Below are 19666 nucleotides of genomic sequence, written 5' to 3'. Positions count from 1 at the left end.
CTGTCAGCACCTGCCTGAATACCGGGTCTCTGAGCTGGGATGCCCCGGGGAGACGGGCCTGTTCACAGCCCCTTCCTGCAGAACGCACCAGCAAGGCACCAGCAAGGCACCACCTGGCCTGCCGGGTGACCCTGAAGGGAAGGGAGAAGCCTGGGCTGGGTCTCTTCTCCCTCATCCAGTACGCTGCAGTCAAAGAGGAATGGCATGAAGAGTGAAGCTCCCCTTCCCTCCACGTACCTGGTTAAAAGTGGGCTTGGGCCCTGGCTGGCATAGCTCAGTGGATTGAGCATGGGCTGCGAACCATAGCATCACAGGTTCGATTCCCAGTCAGGGCACATGCCTGGGTTGCAGGCCACGGGCCGCAGCAACCGCACATTGATGTTTCTCTCTCTCTCTTTCTCCCTCCCTTCCCTCTCTAAAAATAAATAAATAAAATCTTTAAAAAATACTTAGTTTAAAAAAAAGTGGGCTTGGGAAATGGCTTCGCTCAAAAAAAAAACGTTTGAACAAGGTGGACGCCTGAGCCCCGTTCTGCGTCACGTTGTCGAATACAGATGCGTGTCCACATCACACTTTTCTAAAATGTCAGTGTGTTCAGGGCATTCAAAAAACCAAACTTGATTTTGAAACTGGTTAACATTGGAGGCTTTAAACATAGATCCCGTTTAGCATGTGGCTATTTTGGGATTCGTCGGTGGAAGAGAGCCAAAGGTCTTTTCTCGGGTAGGACTCTCCTTTGTTTTAAAATATGCCCTTTCTTCCTGCTGTCTGGGTGTTCTCCTGAATTACTAGATGAGCTGGGTTTCTTAATGTGCTTACTTGATAAAAATAAACCTCGTCGCTGAAACCTATTTTAAAACCCGTTCTGCTCCGTGAAACGCCGGGACCCCAGCATCCAGGCGGCTTCAGGCTTCCCAGTTACACGGCGTGAGACTCCACAGTTTCTTTTTGTAAAGGACGACGTCAGAGGGGTTCAGAAGTGGGTTGGCCTCGCCCAGCTGGAGGAGCCAAACCTCGCGAGAGTTGAACGTGGCCCTCTCTGGCCTGGAATCCCCCGCTGGTGGAACTGTCAATTATCTTCTCCCCAACCCCTCAAGGAAAAATGAGACCCAATGCCCGGCTCCAGAGGACCCCCAAGATTTAAGGAGATAAGCCCCAAAGTAGGCCTGACACTCATCTCAGAAAACCTTCTGTCTCGGAGGGCATGGTCACCTTTGGGTTAGCAGCCCAGAGACAGAGAAAGGCGCATGAAACCCCCCACAGCAGAGAAAAACGCCTGTGTGGTTTGCTATTGCTCTTGAGGAGGCATTTTGTTTAATATTCCCATGTTGGATTTATGGCGTTCATTTTGCTTCTTGTTGAGGAGAAACTGAGAAGTAAATGCTCCCCAGGGAAGCCTTCCTCCCGGAGACTGGGCTCTGTCTTCAGGGTCGACAGCGATGGGCCTGGCATTAAGAGGGAGCTCTGGGCACCTGAAGGACGGACCTCACACGTGGAGAGGCCAGGGACCTTCACTTTGTCGAGTCCCATGACCGGAGTCAATCTCTGGGGATTCTGTGGGGCGGGAAGGGTGGCCCTGGGGCTCCTCCCAGGCCAGCGGACCGGCAGGAAAAATCAAGGGGCAAGACCAGGGAGCCCCTCTGAGGAGCTCAGAGGTGGAAAGCTGCGTGTTGTAGGAAGCGGGCGACGAAAGTCATGATCTGGGAGGGGCTCACTGAGGGTCACTAGGTGCAGAAGAGTTTGAAGACGTATCTGTATTTAGGGTTGTAGCTGTTTAGGTTTTTCTTCAGGCAGTAGGCCAACTGCTGGTCACACTTGCAGAGCTCCACCTGGTGGCGGGGCCCAGGCTCTGCGAACAGAACGCCCAAAGCAGAATGAGTAGCAGAAGGTACACTCACTCCCCCGACCTTGACCCCCAGGCTTGCTTCAGTCAGGACGTGCTTCTAGGCTGAGCAGATTCTTAGTCCGCTCCCTGCTCTGCGGGTGCGCTCAGTCTGATGAGGGAGGCACAGCGTCTGCACTGGGCGGGGGGGGGGGGGGTGCATACTCCGATGGGAGAGACCCAGCTGCTGCCCAGGGGGAGGCTGCAGCCCAGGGACTCCCAGTTCCTGCCCTCAGGGAGCTCCCAGCCTGATGGTGGGGACTGCCCCTGCTCTGAAGGAACCCCAGTCAGTTCCCATGGAGACATCATACCCAGACTTAGCTTTGAACTCAGGTGGACCTGAACTTGAATCCCAACTCTAGCTGTGTGTACTGGCAAGCCTTTGAGTTTCAGTCTCTTCACCTGTAGAATGGGGAAACTGAACCTACTCACAGGGCATTTTCAGGGAGCAAGTAAAAGGGAGTACGCAAAGCATTTGGCGCTACTGAATGCTCGCTCTAAGAGGTCAGATACAGGTGCGATGTTTCTGCCCCACTGGCCCCCCAGCTCTGCCTCCCAAGACATAGGCTGACTGACACCTAGGGGCAGCAGACCTCAGAGCCAGCAGAGACCCAGGCTCTTCCAGCGGCTTGAATGGGAAGCCCCAGCCTTACCGCAGGTGATCTCGTCCCGTGAGTATCTGTACTTGTAATAGCGCGACCAGGTGTCGTAGCCTTTCTTCTGCAGCACATCATAGCAGCGGTCGTGCTCCGAGCAGCACCTGTCAGTGCGACACACTTAGATCCTAAGTGGCAGGGGCATGCCACTGAGGCAGAGACCACATCAGTGGGTGTAGTCTGGCAGAGGAAGAATCTAATAATAATAGGCCCTTCCTCTAGGACTGCCTGCCTGCCATTGGCTAGCAGCTCGTAAACGTGCTTTGTCTTCCTAAGCTCTCAATGAGACTACATCTCCCTGCCTCCCTTGCAGGTACACATGGTCACATGACCAGGTTCCAGCCTGGAGAATGTGGGCAGAAGGGATGCACACCACGTCCAGACCGACCCATAAAAACCTCACACATTCTCCTCCCCTCTCTGTCTTTCTCCGTCTCCCAGCTGAGTGATGATCCAGCCAAGGACTCAGAGACTGCAGGGAAGGGCGGAGCCACAAGGTGGAAGGAACCTGGGTCCCAGAATCAACATGGTTGGTTGAGCTGTTATAAGACCAAACAATAAACTTCCAGTGTATTAGGTGTAGCAGGTTGCATAAAAAAATTGTTTTTTGAGTTACAGACAAGTGGAGAACATTGTACAGAGTGTTCCTATTACCCCAGATCCAATTTCTCCTATTGTTAACATCTTATACTAATAGGATGCGTGTGTGACTATTCACAAACCAACAGTAACTAAGTAATTTAACCAATTACTAAACAATAATAGATCATTATTGATTCATTATTGCAAAGGGTTCACGGCTTATTCAGCTCTCCTTGGTTTTTACCTACTGCCGTCCGCACACCACATCCCATCATCAGGGCTCCTTAGGCTCCTGTTAGCTGTGGCAGCTCCTCACACGTGCCATGTTGTTAAAGCCCTTGACAGTTTTGAGGGGGGCTGGTCACATGTTTGCAGGATGCCCCACTGCTGGGATTTCTCGGGCGTTTTTCTCATGTTAAGACTGCACTTATGTGCTTCTATTTTTTGCTCAACTAGTTGCACTTTGGCCAGGCAGAGCGCTTTCCCTTGGCGCCTGTGCTCTCGGACGTGTCTCTGTCGATGCGAGGTCTGTCTGGGGTGCGCTGGGTGTTGCGTGCGCGCCATCCCTACTTTCTGCGTTGTAAGAAGCTCCAGGCTCATCTTGCGTATTTCCCACCCTGGTCCTGGCATCAGCCATTTCTCTAAGGAGCCTTGGTTCCTTGGAGAATGATATTAGAAACCAGTTCTGGGCACTAGCTGTTGCTTATTGCAACTGAGGGGTTGTTTCTTTTAGGTCCTGTCAGCTGACAGAGTAAAAATACATGTATGTGTCTGTATTACCGATAACCCTGTGTATACACGGATGTATGCACATTTCCATGTGTGACCATCCGCATCTACAGGAAGCTAGCCGGGGTCCATACTGAAGTCCCCATCTCTAATCCAGCGCCACATAGAGTGTTTTGGCGTCCTGTCCCTGCGTGTCTGCGCACTGCCACTCCAGCAGGGAGAAACTTGGCTCCCACCGTCCGCCATCCATTGCTCAGTTGCCCCTTTCCATTACCCCTGTCTCGCAGTATCAGAATTGTTCACCCAGCAGGCTGCATTTTCCGAAGAACAATCGCTGTCCTCTCACATGCTCTGGAACATGGACGCTTCCCAATGAAGAGCTAGCTAGAACCTCCCTCTTAACGCCATCGTGACCACCTCAACCTCGAGTTTACTGGAGGGACCGCCATGACACTTCTGAGGCCTAATCATAAAAATGCTGTCCTCTCCTGTCTCGCAGCCTTGAGACACTCTCTCTCGGAACCCTGGAGTCGCCGTGCCGCGAGACAGTCCGAACAACCCAGGAGAGACCCGAGTGGGAGGAGCAGAGGCCCCCAGTGCCCAGCCTCCTCTGCACTCCCAGCCAGCAGACAGCGACAACTTGCCAGCTACCGGGGTGAGCCGCCTGGATCACCCAGCCTCAGTCAAGGTGCCCAAGCTGACGCCGGTTGAAGCTATCCCACCAAGCCCTGGCCACGTGGCAGATTCTTAGCAAAATCAGTGGCCATCATCGCTGTAAGCCATTACATGTTAGGGTGATTTGTTACGTAGCAGTAGACCGTCTGATACTTAGGCCACTGAGATTGGGAGGGTTACTAGGTGTATCCTGGGCAAGTCGGTTAACCTCATCGAGACCCGGTTTTCTTATCTGTGAAATGGTGCTTTGATATCATGGAGTCAGAGGAGATAATGTGTGGGCAGAGCTGGGAGCAGAAGGGCAGTGGGGATACTCAGCTCACCGGTCGGTAGCATCCTTGGGGGTCCCCTGACCGCCCAAGCCGCAGTAACAGCCGTAGAAGCCGTAGTCGATCACGGCGTTCTTTCCCGTCACCTCCTCGATCATCTGGTTCATTTCTATGATGCCTCCCAGCGCAGCAGGCGCACCTGAAAGATGCCCGTCCCCAGGTGAAACCCAGGCCCACCCGCTGCAGGCCTGCTCTCCCAGCATGCCCCTGCCCTCTCCCCCACCCGGGGGCTTGGTGAGGGGGCACAGGTCTCTTCTTTTATCCTCCCCATCAGTGGGACAGGCACCAGGAAGGCGAGGGCAAGCAGCGTAGGGCAGGGGTCTTGAGTGTGGACTTGAGGCTGAGCGAGCCCGGGTCCAGACCACGGCCGGGCCAGTAATTCACAGCGTGACGCTGAGTGGGTCACTTATCACTCAGAGCCTCCGTGTCCTCAGTTTCCTAAAATGTACGCCCAGCTCTTAGAGTTGTGACGAGTTTGAAATGAGACAAAGGGTGTGTTGTACATTTCGAGCACAGTGGCAGGTACGAACAGAGTGACTAGGAACAGGAGGCAGAGTTGACATGGTGTCTGCATGAAGCCAGCCACCCAGCTCTCCCGCATCTCCCGACCACGTGCCCCTCCCTCCTGCCACTAACAGCACCATTCAGAGCACCAGGCTCTGTGAGCAGGACGGGCCCCTGAGAGGTCACTGAAGCCAGCTCCCTCATCTTGCAGACTGGGAAACTGAGGCCCAGAGGGGAAAGGCAGCTCACCCCACAGCATGCCGTGAGCCAGAGGCTCCAGGCCTCCTGCTCCCCCTGGAGTCCTCAGGGGTCTGGAGACCCCCAAGAGCAGGACAGCCTGTCAGGGGCTGCAGGGGAGGCCTGAAGACAGACCCCTGTGCTGTGCAGGCACCGCCAGCTGGGAGGCAGCCACACAGGGGTGAATAGAAACCTGGACAGGCCTGAGCAGAGAATGACCAGGGACCCTGGGGTGGGAAATTTCTTTAAGGTGATTGTTTTTCATTTCGTTTTTGTCTGCCTCCTGCTTTGATCTCAATACCACATGTTCTCCATGTAGCACAGTCCTACATGTCACCCGGGACCCTGCCACAGCTCTGCTGGTGGGCTGTGGGCGACGCCACAGACGACAAAACTGAGGCCGGGGGAGGCCGAGACCCTGCCGACATGCACACAGTAAGTGGGGGGCCCCCATTCAAACTTAAGTTCTACCAACTCAGAGACTAGTCTCCTTTCCACCACCCTGTTGTTCCTAGAGGGTAGAAGGTCACAAGGTCAAAGGCCAGGGGCCAGCACTTACTGAAAACCAGGAGCCAAGCCAGTGTGATGAGGCCCTTCATCTCTGAGACTCTGGAAAAGGAAACACACCCCATGACATACTTATCAGGAGACGTCCCCACGGCCCATTCCGACCCTACCCCTGGCTTCCCACCAAACCCGCCTTCTCACGTTGGTCACAAAATGGGCAACTCCAGTGGGAAAAGATGAGGCAACACCTCAAGGACTTGTCCCAACGGGTCTCTGTGGGCAGAGGGACATTTGCGGGGTATTGTCCCTTATGGAGATGGGAGAGAACTGTCCCACCACAAAGGCCCCCGACCACAAACACCCCCCGACACAACTGCCCCTTCCATGGAAAATGGCCAACAGTGACCAGAGGGCCAGGTGGGGGTCTTCAGTGGGCGGAGACTTGATGGCACAAGTGAGGGGGGTGGGGAACAGACGCAGCTGGGCGGGTGCTTGATGAAGGAGGTGGCAGGGAGAAAGAACCGCAGACAAAGGGAGAGACAGGGTCAGGGCTGGGAGGACACGAGGGAAACTGATGGCGTTAAGTCTCGTCTTCCTTTATCTCACAGTGCGGAGGGCCTGTTCGAGGCTGTCTTCTCTACTGGGTTGTTACTTTTTTAAAGATTTTATTTATTTATTTTTAGAGAGAGGGCATGGGAAGGAGAAAGAGAGAGAAGGAAATATCAATGTGTGGCTTTCCCTCGAGCGCCCCCTACTGGGGACCTGGCCCACAACCCAGGCATATGTGCTGACTGGGAATCCAACCAGCAACCCTTTGGTTCGCAGGCCGGCACTCAGCGCACTGAGCCACACCAGCCGGGGCTCTGCCGGGGTCCTGAGGGCAGAAGCTGGCAGGATCAGCCCTGTCTCCCAGCACTGAGGACAGCACCCAGCCCGAAGCAGGTGCTCAGGGAGGAAGCAAGGGCACACCTTGTGGGATGCGGCTTTCAGGGCCTTGTTAGGGCTTTTGTGGGTCCCAAGCACTTTTGCCTCCATAGTCCTCTTTCTCCAAAAAAAAACCACTTCTTTTTACAGTATATTTTACAACTGCATTGGTATAAAAACAAATGCAACCCACACTGGATTCACTGTTGTTATATGCACTTTTTCTTCAATGTTAAAAGAATTTAAAACAGAAACATTTCCTTGGGCACCAGGCAGGGTGCCCCAGTAAGTTGACCCTGGGCACTCGTGAGCGCTCTGAAGGGCAGGTGTCAGCGTTGCCACCTTACTAGTGGAGACATGCAGGCTCAGGGAGCTCAAGGAGCGTGCCAGAAGTCACATCGCTAGCAAGAAGTGGAGGCAGGGTGCAAACCCAGGCCTCGAGCCCCCCTCAGTGCACCGCACAGCCCCCTTCCTGCAGGGCTGAGCTCTCCTTCGAGCCATGGAGTGCTATCCCATGGACTCGCAGGCCCCAGCTGCCCCCCAACCCCGGCAGACACATGAATGACTGGCCTGCAGTTCAAAAAAGCCACATCCAGACACAGAGGAAATTCCATGTGTTTGGGGCCAGTGCCTGACTCGAACTTGGCCTCTCACAGAGTGCTGTACCAGTAGCTGCCTGCTTCCCTTCCGTCTCTTCATCCCAAAGTCCTCCTTCATCTGCAGCTGCTCAGCTGGCCAATGGGCTGCCACCACTTCCGCTTCGGTGCCCTGCCATCTCCGATCCCCTCAGCGGTCACTTCTGCAAGTGCTCTACCCAGAGCCCCGGGCCCCTCCCAAGGCCTGGCTCCAAACACACAACCTGCAACTCCAGGGCTCCTGGCTCCTGGGATGGCCTCTTCACGCGGCTCCTCTGAGTTCCAAGGTTATTCCTGAGGGTTCTGTCCACGCGTGGCCTCTGCTCTGAGGGCTCTACATATCCAAGCCAATGGCCGAGGACCCTACCCTTCCACAGCAATCTTTCTCATGGCTTCACAGGGCTGTGGCGGGAGGAAGATGCCAACTTCCATCTACTGGGCACCTACAGGGGGCCAGGCACCACCCGCTGCCTCTTCAAACCCACCGATAACCACGGCAGGAGCGAACTGTTAGACCTGCGGGCACAGCGTCTGTCCCTTCAACAGCCATTTGTTGAATGAGAGAATGCCACTTGCCGATTTCACAGACGAGGAAACCGAGGCCCAGGAGGGGGAAGTGAGCTGCCCAAGGATTCAGCCCAGGGATGTGGCTCAGCTCCTTTGACCGACCGGACTCTGCTGCCCTGGAGCAGCCTCTGCTTAGGGACCGTGTTGCTCCTTTTCTAGATCTTCGGGTGCTTTGGCATGCCGGGGGGCCTTGCTGGGCTGGGAAGAGACAGCCCCTCCAGGGACTAGCTCATTCCTAGAGCTAGCCGAAGACAAACCGACAAATCCTGAACTCCCTTGCCCAACCACCTCCTTTATTTAACATTCCGGCTCCTGGCCAGTATTTCCTCTGCCCTAGATCACCCCAGAGCCCTGGACAGACCACAACCAACCCCCCAGCTGTCCTTCCCTGCACTCTGCATCATACTCTCTCTCATTGCTTCTGCCCCCTGATCGACCCTGGTGCTTTCCCAGCGGCCCTGCCTGGTGCGGTGTGTTCCGGTCTCTTGGAAAGCGTGAGTAACAAACTATCGTTTAAATGGCGCATCTCCTGTTGGCCTCCTCATACCTGAATAAGACCAAAACCCCGGTGCGTTCTAGAACACCGTGGGACACGGGCTGTGGATGTGAGTGGAGGCCCCACGCGAAGGGTCTGAGAGAACAGAAGTTTCCCAGAGGAGGTGGCAGAGCCGTTGAACACGCTGCTCTGGGGACAGGGAGAAGGGACGTCAGGGAAGCCCAAAGCAGACCCCCAGGGGAAGGGTGTGGGGCTGGCTATGTTTATCCAGCGGCCACAGGGGACAATGAGTGTGGCCAGGAGATAATTTTGGAGTGGAGCGGTGGCTGTGGTCAGGAATGGTGGGGACAGCGGGGACAGCAGAGACAGATGGTGACCGAGCATGAAAATGTGGCAGCGGGGGAGTGGCGGGTCATTAGACAGACTGATCCTCCAAGTCCAGGTGCAGCCGTGCCCCCCCGCCACCGACCGCCTAGCACCCCCTCAGCTCACTCCCTCCAGCTGGAAAGGATGAACAGTCCCAGACCCCACTCACAGGAGGCACATGAGACCTCTCTGTCATTTGTGGGGCCAGCCCTGCAGGGCCAGGTGTCCCGTCTGACAGCCCCTATCCGTGCCCACCCCCATCACCCCCTCAGGTAAGGCAGCCCCCAGAATGAGACTCCTCACCTGGGAGACGGGCTCTGCGTCGTCTTTGTGTCTTTGTGGGGCCTGGAGAAGATGCAGGGGTTGGGCCCGCCTGGTTTTAAGGGCTTCCCCAGCCCCCTCTCACCTCCCCCACCCCGCCCCGTCCCCGCCCCGCTCCAAGATTCCTGGTACTCACATGGGAAGTCTGACTTCTCCTCTTTTGACCCCTGAGGGTTCCCCCGCCTCCCACCCGCCGTGTTCAGAAGCAGCTGTTTTCTGAAGGACATCACAGGGCCTGGGTGGGTTTTGGGAGGGATAGTGACCTCAGCCTGGCTGGCCCAGCCCCAGTCCAGAGTTCTCCTCCATCCAGAGCTGGAGATCTAGAATCCTCTTCTGCATGCAGCCGCCCTCCCCACCCCCACTTTCCTCCACCTCGGGCCACACCAGGGTCCCTGTCAAGGCCTCCAGCCCACGCTCCTGCTCCAATTTCACTCTGTCTCGCTGGGCCTCATCCCAGAGACAGCCAGGCGGCACCCCCTCCACACTGCCCCGTTCTCTTCCTGTCGGTCCCCACCTGCCAACCCCAACTCTCCCTGTCCTGGAGTCAAAGCAAAATGTTGTCTCCGAGCCCAGCTGGCACCTTTCTTTGCCCCCAACTCCCCACCAAACCCCTGCATTTCCTCCCTCTGAGGAGAACCCACCACCTTGCAGTTAAACAGCATGAGCGGGAGTCCCCCCACGAAGTAGCTGTGGGGCCCCGGGCAAGCCACCGCTCCTCTCCTCTCCTGGGACTCGTGAGAATAACGGCTCCCGGCCACCGGAGAGGCTCGTGGGGAGGGATGGCCCGCAGAAAATGAGGCCGAGTGGGGGAGTGTGCGGCTCAGCAGTTAACATCACAGCTCCGAGTTCTGGGTGCAAATCCTGGTCTCCCACTACCGAGCTGTTTCATTCACCTCAGGGCTGAGGGGAGTTTCCTTGCCTACAGTCACTAGGATTAAATGACCGAATGCATTTGTAACAGAGCAGTGGCAAAATCATGCTAACAATTAATAACCCCCTGGAGTGTTCTCACAAGGACACGGGTGGCTCGGGGGCAGGGGCAATGTTATTTTTCTCCATTCTCCACTTGTGTTAACCCCCATGACCCCATCCTGACCTCCACTCACACACGCTTTTCTAGGAAGACGTGGGTGCACCTGCCCTCCTGTCCTAAAAGCCCCTCCTCCAGGCCCTCCTGAGCCTGCCTCTTCCTGGGACCCAACCATAGGCACCCCTCCAACCCCAGGAATTCAGTGGAATACAAAAAGTCCCCACTGAGTGTCTGCTACAGGCCTGGCACTGCTGGGGACCCCCGGTGAACGAGAGAGACCCAGCCCCCACAAGCGGCCTTCTGGCTGGGGGACACGGAGAGTAAGGGCATGGAGCCAATAAATGTACAGCACGTCCAGGGGCAGTAACTGCGGTGGGGAACTCCCCTGTTTTGCATTTTTATTTCTCTTTTACCACCACCAGCTTCGTGCAGTGCGTGCCTGAGGGCACCAACCTCCCATCCTAAACTGAACAAAAGGAAGCTGAAAAAGGGAATCCCTCCCTAGCCTCTATTGACCTCTCTTCATCTTTCTCTTGCCTCCGAAAGGCCAGTCTATGGACACAGAAGCTTACACTTGCTCATCACCAGCTCCCTTCTGAATCCTTTCCTACCTGGCTTTGGCTGTGTCCCCCAGCCAGCTCTCAAGGGTCCCCCAAATCCTGGTGCTGCCCAAGGCCTGGGCTTCACCCCCTCAGTCTCTCGGGCACTCCATCCTGCTGACCATCAACTCCTTCTCGAAACTCTCTCTGCCCTGGCCTTCCAGAGGCTGCCGTGACCTGCCATCTGCCCTCCTGCTCCTCAGGCCCCCATCCCTGTCGGCCCCCAAAGGCTAGTGTTTTCAGGGGAAGGTGTTCTCCCTCTCTCTTCAGCTCTCCTGGGCTGAGCTCATCTGAGGTCAGAGCTTTGGGTCTTCCTTCCATGCAGAGTCCAGGAGCTCTCACGGCCTGAGCAGTGCCTGGCACCAGCTCGGACTCGGTAACACCAGGTGAATGAGTGATTGAAGAAATGAACGGAGAGAAAGCACAGGGTTGGGTCAGACAGAAGTGGATTCAAGTCGAGGTGTCCCCTCTGACGCCCTGTGTCCCCTCTGGCCTCTTCAGGTCTCAGTTTAACCCTCTGAGAGGCAGGGCAGGACTAAAAGCTGCGTCACGTGGTGGTTTTGACAGCCCAGTGAGATGAGGCGGGCTGAGGGGCTCAGCGTGGTGCCGGCACCCAGCAGGTGCTCAGTGCGTCATGACAGTTACAAGTACGACTGCAGTGACGTCTTTCCCCTGAACTGAGGGCAGGCTCTGTAACTGCCCCGTTTCTTCACCCCAGCACGTGGCACATAGCAGGTGCCCAGGCAGGTTTGCTGAGTGAATATGTGACTTCTTAGGCCTAGCTTTCATAGTGACCCCATGGCCCCAGCCTACACTTCTAATAGGATCTGAATTATCATCAAATTTAAATATCAGGCAGGTATGTGAATATCAGGCAGGTATTTGAATTTTAATAGTTATACTCTAAAGTTATATTAATCATATATTTAAATGAATATCATCAAAATTCAAATACCTGCCTGGTAGTCTAGCTGAGTGGCCCACAGGAACCCCAGAACTCAATTTACTGTCTCCCCCACAATCCGGCCCCTTTCAGCTCCCCTCTCTCTAGGAATGGATCCAGCCCTTAACCCATTATCAGCTAAAACACCCGACCAGAATAGAAGGCTGTTGAGGGCAGGAGTCTTCCCTGATTCCTTGCTGACCCCAGCACCTGGAAATGTTTGTGGGATGAAGCAAGGATCCAATAAGTGTGCTTGTGCTCTGGCACTTACTGTGTCTCACTTGTGTAGTCTCATCCCTGGGCTGGGCCCCACTGCGGGCAGCCACAGACACCTGGCCAACTTCCGGCCCTGGAACCCAAGCTACTGAAACATCCACTGGCCTCATCGAAATTTTTGATGACCCCCAGGAGGCTGGCACATAGAACAGGATTGCCTGGGGCTCACTGGCAGAAAGTCTCCATTGAGTTCTCCTCCTCCAGGAAGTTTTCCCTGATTGCTCCTTCCACATGAAGCTTCCCTGGCTCTGGAATGTTACGGAACTTATCACACACCCTGTCTACTCTGGCAGTATAGCCCCCTTTCTTTGGAGGGGGTTTTACAACGTTGATAGCTCAGAGCGGAACCAAAGAGAAACTCAGTACTCAATGAGTGCACAAGTTCACATCAAGTTCAGCATTCATGATCGTTAATTCTCACAAAATCTTGTGGGCATTACGATCCCACTCGGCAAGTAAGGAAACTGAGGGGCAGACGTTAGGCAGTTTTCCCGAGGCCACACAGCTAGTAAAAGGTGGACCCAGCGCCTTTCACCTGACCCATTTGTCCCCCAAGTTCATGGTCTTTCCACTACACGAATGGGTTGAGATACAGTAAAGACATAACGATTGGGATTTTCACCAGAAATCTGGCCAAAGTGTCATGTGATTTCTTACTAGACAAAATGGAGAAGCAAAAGCTGAGTTAACTGTAATTGCTCCTAATTGCCAGCAATTCATAGCGTGATGAGTAGAGCCGGATCCTTGGGGATAAACTTTCGGCCCAGGGCTACATGCAGCCCTAAGAGATGCTTTGCTCGTCCTACATGGTGCTTTAAAAAATGGGATCAGTGCCAATGTATAAATATTAGGAGATCTCTCAGAAATCCAAATTTCCGGCTTCTCTTTTAAAAATCTGGTAATCCTGGCTCTGGAGTTTTAATGTCAACAAGCAGACAGAGCTGAGAAGTAGCTGCACCCATAGACTGGTCACGTGCTTAGCTGTGCCTTAGTCTCCACCATTCCTTGTTGTCTTACACCCAACCTGCCTCACTGGTCCTACCTTCTCAACAAGTTCATCACTAATGGGGCAGTGAGTGTCTGAGAGCAGAGGTCATCTCTTAAGCAAACCTTTGCGTCAAGTGCTGAGCTCAGAGCCTAGTAGGTGCTCAATAAATACTGTGTAGTCCTGGTTGGGTGGCTCAGTGGGGTGGAGCATCATCCCATATGCCAAAAAGTTGCGAGTTCAATCCCCAGTCAGGGCATGTGCAGGAGGTAACCAATCATCAATGTTTCTCTCTCTCTCTCTCTCTCTTTCTCTCTCTCGAAAATCAATAAACATATCCTCAGGTGAGGATTTAAAAATAATAGATAGATAGATAGATAGATAGATACTGCGTAAGCACGCTAGAGACGCCCATCCCAGGATTAGGGATTTCTGAAAGAGGAGGCACCTGCACTGAACCGTTAGGAGAACTGGAGCAACGGACCCCTTGTGCACGGTCGGTGGGAACGCAGAATGGTCCAGCACTGTGGAAAGCAGTACAGCAGCTCCTCAAAAAATTAGAAGGAGAATTACTATATGACCCAGCAATTCCACATCTGGGCACGTGCCCAAAAGAATTGAAAGAAATCTCAATGAGGCGTTTGTGCATGTCGACAGGAGTATTATTTGCAATAGCTGAAACATGGAAGCCACCCAGGCGTCCACCGACGGGTGAATGGATAAGAAAAATGTGGTGTTTACGGATGATGGAACAGCATTCCGCCTGAAAAAGGAAGGCAGTTCTGCAATATACTACAACACGGATTGCACGTGACGCCATCACACTAACTGAAATAAGCCAGTCACAAAAAAATAAGACACAAGCTGTATGACTCCACTTACATAAGATGCTCAGAGTCCTCACGGTCACAGAGACATGGAGGAGAACGGTGGAGCCACCAGGGGCCGTGGGAAGGGAGGACGGAGCAGGACTGTGTCACGGGTTCGGAGCATCAGTCTCGCAAGATGAGGAGAGCTTTGCAGAGGGACGGTGGGGACGGCTGTGAGACATGACACGTGTCTTTAGCCCCACTGTGCGCTCACGGTGGTTAAGATGATGGAGCTTGGCTTCTGTGTGTTTTATCACAATGAAAACAGAGTGGACTGGAGCTGACCCGGACGAGCACAGGAGGACGGGCATTCCGGGTGGAAGAGCAGCCTGCACGAGACCCCTAGGCGAGCCCCTAACGGCTCATGGGGTGGCTGGGGTGTCAGGCAGGGGCGCTGGTACTCTAGTAAATATCTCCTCACCGGCTCTCCGGGTGGGGGGGAGCCCTGATTTCTAACATTTGCCCATTTCTGTAATGTAAACACTCCCACCACGGGCAATGTCATGCTGCTGACGTAGCATCAGAGTTGGGGGGAGAAGTGCAGAGCCCCCTACGGACTGAGGCGGGAGGCAGGTAGTTAAGAGCCCACGTGCTGGAACCCCCAGTTATCAGCTATGTGACCTTGGGAAAGTTTTTTAACTGCTCTGTGCCTCGGTTTACCATCCTGAATAATGAGGGTAGTCCTATTATTACCTGCCTCATCTGTGTGACGGAGGCTTAGAGTCGTGTTGGCACGCAGCAAGGGCGCCGTAAGCGTTTGCTACTTTTACTAGAAGAATGAGACATGTCCCTACTTGACTTCTCAGAAAAGGGAAGCTTCTTTGCATGTTGAGCAGGAATTTAGGGACGGTGGGAAGGGCTGGCCACAGAGAGGCGGCTGGGTAGGGCACACGAACCTTGGATGATGACAGTTTAACAAGAAGAGACTGAAGAGGTCCTATCCTGAGATCCCCAAATCGGAAGGCACAAGGGCAGGGCAGGGCAGCACGGCTCAGCAATCAGAGGCGTGACCGAGGGTGGAACCAGCCAGACTACGGCGACGGCAGAAGTCAAGGGCCCTGGGCCCCCAGCAAACCCATCTGGAGGGATAACCCTGGTCCTAGCCCCAACTCTAAGGAGGGGTTCTAGAAAACTACAGACCCTCCCAGGGGCATGTCTGGGTCACAGGATGCTTATCAGAGGAGGCTATGGGGGCTGACTGGTGTCTGGAAGGGGGCCCAGGGCACCCAGCCCCCGTCTCCAAATTTCTGAAGACCTACCAGGGTAAACGGCGTCATACTTCCCCACGTGTCTGCAGAGCCAGCACCGTCGTGTGGGCGCGTTCCCCAGGCAGATTTTGGCTGGAGCCTAGAAAGCACTTTCTAGCAGCCCAAGTGTGCTGGGGAAAGAGTAAGCTGTCTTGGGGGTGGCGAGTGTCCTGTCCCCCGAGGCGATTTTTATTTACTGCTTTTAGAAGCCGGATGCAGTGGGCAGTGGGACTGAGGAGGTGGAACACGCCCCACTGGGCTTCTCAGGACGAAGGGGCGTTCCTTAAGTGTGCGGAGCACGAGAGACCCGTCAGACGCATGGGCCGTCAGCTACGTCAGTTATGAAGCATAGGCTCTAATCAGTAAAAAAGTGTTTTAAAACTTCATTTACCAAGATTAAAAAAAAAACTCAGAAGCCCATCGATTGCTCTATGGTATGGAGAGAGCCGTCAAATATTCTGTGCTCCCTGACTTCTGGGGCCCCGCCCCCCAACATAGATTGTGTGGAGTCGTGTTCGGGGATGTTGCAAAGAGTGACGTAGATTGAGTGGGACATGGGTGGGATGGGCTCTGGGGTGGCCCCCAGGCCCGACAGTGACAGTGTGTACTGTCATATTAAGCTGCTGTTGAACATGCCCCACTTTTCTACCAAGGGCTTTGGGACCTGCTGCTCCTCCTGCCTGCATATGAATACTTAGCATTAGTATCGGCTCCAGGCCTCATCTTAGAAGCCACCTCTTTCAGGAGGCCTCCCCTGACCACCCACCCAGGGTGGCTCCTCCTCCTCCTCCACTTAGCCCATGTCACTCTGGTTTTCCCCTTCCAGCATCATCTTCAACTCTCTTTATTACCTTACTTATGACTTATGTCCCCCAACTCTGCCATTAGAAGGCAGGGAACCTTTCGATCTTGTCCATCATATTATCAGCAGCTAGCTCAGAGCCTAATCATACTGGGCGGTCGGCGCTTCTTTTGGGATGAAAGAATGCTTGGATGACCGGACCAGTGAGGCTGGAGGGAGCAGTAGCCCCCTGGGTGTCAGCCGTCTTATAAGCTGGCAGCTTGCTCTCAAGACACACACAGCGAGTCCTCTCTTGGCCTCATTTTATTCGTACGTATGTGACAGCTACTGTTCAGTAACAGGTACAAGTCCAACCTTCACCAAAATTTTGGCTCAAAATGCAAATCTAAACACCTCCTTGGTAGCAAGGGCTTGCTGTGTTTTGTTTTTGTTTTTTTAAGATTTTATTTATTTATTTTTAGGGAGGGAAGGGAGGGAGATAGAGACAAAGATAGAGAGAAACATCAATGTGCAGTTGCTGGGGGTTATGGCTTGCAACCCAGGAATGTACCCTGGCTGGGAATCGAACCTGGGACACTTTGGTTCCCAGCCCATGCTGAATCCACTGAGCTACGCCAGCCAGGGCTTTGTGTTTTATTTTTGAAAAGCCAATTAAATTGTTCACTCTCCAGAAAATTACCCTGAACCTTAGTTCAGGTATTGTCTTTCTGTCTTTGCTTCTGGAATGTTCTTCATTCTCTTTTTTACCTGGTAAAAGCCTACTTGTTTCTCCACGCCGTAATGCCACCTCTGTTTTGGAGGAGGGAGACACTCTAGAACCAGCTCTTGCTCTGATTGGCAAGAGTCAAGATGGCGCCCGATGGCCTCGGCCCGTGAGCCTGACACTCGGTGGCTGCAGGCCATTCCCCTTGGCTCCACTCCCGATCCAACCCAGCAAACACTTCCCAAGTGATTTCTGTGGGCAGAGCTCCAGTGAGGCACCAACAAAACAAATGCAAAGCTAAAGCTGTCAGCCGCTGCACTCAGGAGTTTATAATCTGGTGTCTGGCTGTTTGGATGGGGGCATTCAAATAAATAAAGGCAACCTCGTTGGAAATGGAGTTGGGAAGCCTCCAACTCCATTTGAGGGGGAGCGTCTCACGCACACAGCACTTGTTCCAGCCTGCACAGCCAGCAGGAAGAAGAAAGATAATTATTTTGACAAGGGAGAAATTATCGCATGGCAATTTCACCTTCTGCTCTAAGAAAAAGGAGGAAGGCCTCTCCCTGCCCGGCAACAGCACTGCCGGCAGCCAATGAGAAACCGCCACAACCTCCAACTCCTCTTCTCCAATGAGCTTGTGTTCAAAACAACCCTCCGCAATTTCCTCCTCAAACCTAATCAAAGCAAGCCCCTTGCCTTTGTTCTCAGGTCTTGTCCATGGTTTCCCCATCGCTTACTTGTCTGAGTGGCAGTTCTCGGCTATTCTCCAATAAACACATTTTGCAGGGGGAATAACTGATGTTTTATTTTTAAGTCAACAGGGGAGATAAGGATAGGCCTTTAGAATGTCTGTGACACTGAGAATAACATCCGAACTCTTTCCCTGGGCCTAAGCAGAGGTGCTGCCTCTTTCCAGATGCCTTCCCTGATACCTGCCAGAGAGAGTTCATCATTTCCTCCCTGTTTTTCGATCAGTCTTCTCTGTGACAGCACACACCACGTGCCACCCCAGTCAGAGGTACCTGTCTGTCCCACGGGCACATGGGCCCTCATGATTGGGCCCCCTGCCACCCTCTCTGGCCTTATATACCACCCCACCCCCCAGTGCATTCCTGGAAGAAGCCTCATGCAAGCCTTTCAATTTCCCAAACACAATTTCAAACAGTGTTTGTTGAATGACTAATCAAACTAGCTAATTCTTATTAGCGAAGATACCATGTTAAGTTCTTACATGCTTATCCTGTTTTATCCTTTAAGGGATCCTATCAGGCAGGCAGGCAGGCACTGCTGTCACAGGCGGTTTGCAGAGTAGGACACCCGGGCTCAAAGGAAAAGGAGTTGCTCACCTATGTCACCGAGCTGGCAGGTGGCAAAGCTCTAAGTTGAACCTGATCAGTTTGACTCCCGAGGTTGCACCGACTTAGCCCAAAGCCTCCCTGGCTTCTAGGGGGGAGGGGAGGGCCTGAGAGTGGAAGGAGAGGAGGGCTAGAGAGAGGTGGAGGAAGGGAGGGGCACGGTCTTCCTATGTAGGCCAGTCGTGGCAGCTGCCCCGTCTCTGTATTTCTTTCTGCGTGTTCCGAAGAGTCCAGTACGCAGTGGATGCTCAGAAAAGGTTAAGAAATGTTAAATACAGGGCCCAACACAAATAACGCCCATTTTTTATTTCAAAAAAATTTTTATTGCAAAATCATAAACATGTAATTCTATCAAGTAACAATATCACACTCAGGCATACCATTTGACATTTTAGGTGAAATGTCCAAATTCAAACGATAAATTATTACACCCATATTATTACCCTACCAACCACACTCAAGCAGGCGTTACTTCTGCCAGACCCTGGAGATATTGACTATTCCTGTTCCTAATGGCAAATATTTTCATGTGGTTTGAGTTAAAAAGGAATTCCAGCAAGACCTCAGATTAACATGAACACAAGTCTCAACTCTAACTGATTGTGACCCTGCCCAGCTTTGACCTTCTGGGTAACCTCCGTCTTTCCTTCAGGTGTGGCCTTGCCTCCTTAGGAAAAACACAGCTCACAAGGGTTGACAGCCTGTGGGTAAAGGACGCCCGTAGACCCAGGAGTCTCCTCTTACAGCGTCTGCGCCCTGCCCACCCCTCTTTGCTCTCTGGACCCACCTTCTTCGATTTCTCCAGCTCCAGTCGGTTTGTCCTCCACAGTCTGTGCAGCCCCCATGCCCATAACTGACCTCTTTGGCCTGGCCTCAGCTCCCGCTCCTGCAGCCTGTCCCCGGGAGCAACCTCATGGGGCAGAGCCTGGAGCCCCTGTCCCTGCTGGCTCCCCACCTCCTGCCCCAACACTGGGGGCCTCGGGCGGCAGACCCTAACAGACTCGTGGGCTCCAGAATCTCAAAGCCGTGAGTGGGAGCGAGCAGTGAAGACAGGCCTGGATATGACGAGGAGAAGCTTCTGCCTGCACCCAGGCGGGCATCCCCCCACTGAGCCTTCACAAATGCAGGAAATCCAGCAAACTCCTGGAGAATGGGGCTGGCACTCCTGCCCAAGGGGCCTAGCCATCAGCCCAAAAATTCCAGTGGGGGCTAGACTTGAGTCCTGAATTATCCAGGTCACAGCCTGATCGGCTTCACGCGGCCTTTGTTAATCCCCTCCAGCTGGAATAATCACCTCCACCTGGGCCCTGAGAGTAGTACTTTCTTTAGGACCCAGAAACTTGCTTATGTGGGTTGCCTGGCGGAGGCAGGAGCATGAACGCACACCCCAGGTGCGGGCTGTGTGATGCCCAGGAAAACAGGTGGGGAGGAAGGCAGGTAGAGTGGG

The 19666-nt window shown here is 53.7% G+C and overlaps 1 protein-coding gene across 1 annotated transcript; it reads right to left on the bottom strand.

The window, feature by feature from the left end:
- Nucleotides 1–597: 597 nt before the first annotated feature.
- PLA2G5 (phospholipase A2 group V) lies at nucleotides 598–18270 on the bottom strand. Its single transcript, XM_028512601.2, has 6 exons — nucleotides 18096–18270; nucleotides 9547–9645; nucleotides 6154–6203; nucleotides 4848–4992; nucleotides 2536–2642; nucleotides 598–1849 (listed from the first exon to the last, which is right to left on the bottom strand). Coding segments are annotated over exons 1-6 (528 nt in total). The 5' UTR covers nucleotides 18098–18270; the 3' UTR covers nucleotides 598–1724.
- Between the last annotated feature and the right edge of the window lie 1396 nt (nucleotides 18271–19666).

Source organism: Phyllostomus discolor, chromosome 5 (genome assembly GCF_004126475.2).
Source record: "Phyllostomus discolor isolate MPI-MPIP mPhyDis1 chromosome 5, mPhyDis1.pri.v3, whole genome shotgun sequence".
In the NCBI taxonomy this organism is placed as follows: Eukaryota; Metazoa; Chordata; class Mammalia; order Chiroptera; family Phyllostomidae; genus Phyllostomus; species Phyllostomus discolor.
Note: the sequence above shows the minus strand (reverse complement) of the source record. Positions and strands in the feature narration are given on the sequence as shown.

Coding starts and splice junctions, on each gene's coding strand:
- PLA2G5 (XM_028512601.2), bottom strand. Junction 2,643..4,847: donor CCCAAGGATGCTACCGACCG/GTGAGCTGAGTA, acceptor TCGCACTGACAG/GTGCTGCTCGGAGCACGACC. Junction 1,850..2,535: donor ACGGGACGAGATCACCTGCG/GTAAGGCTGGGG, acceptor TTCTGTTCGCAG/AGCCTGGGCCCCGCCACCAG.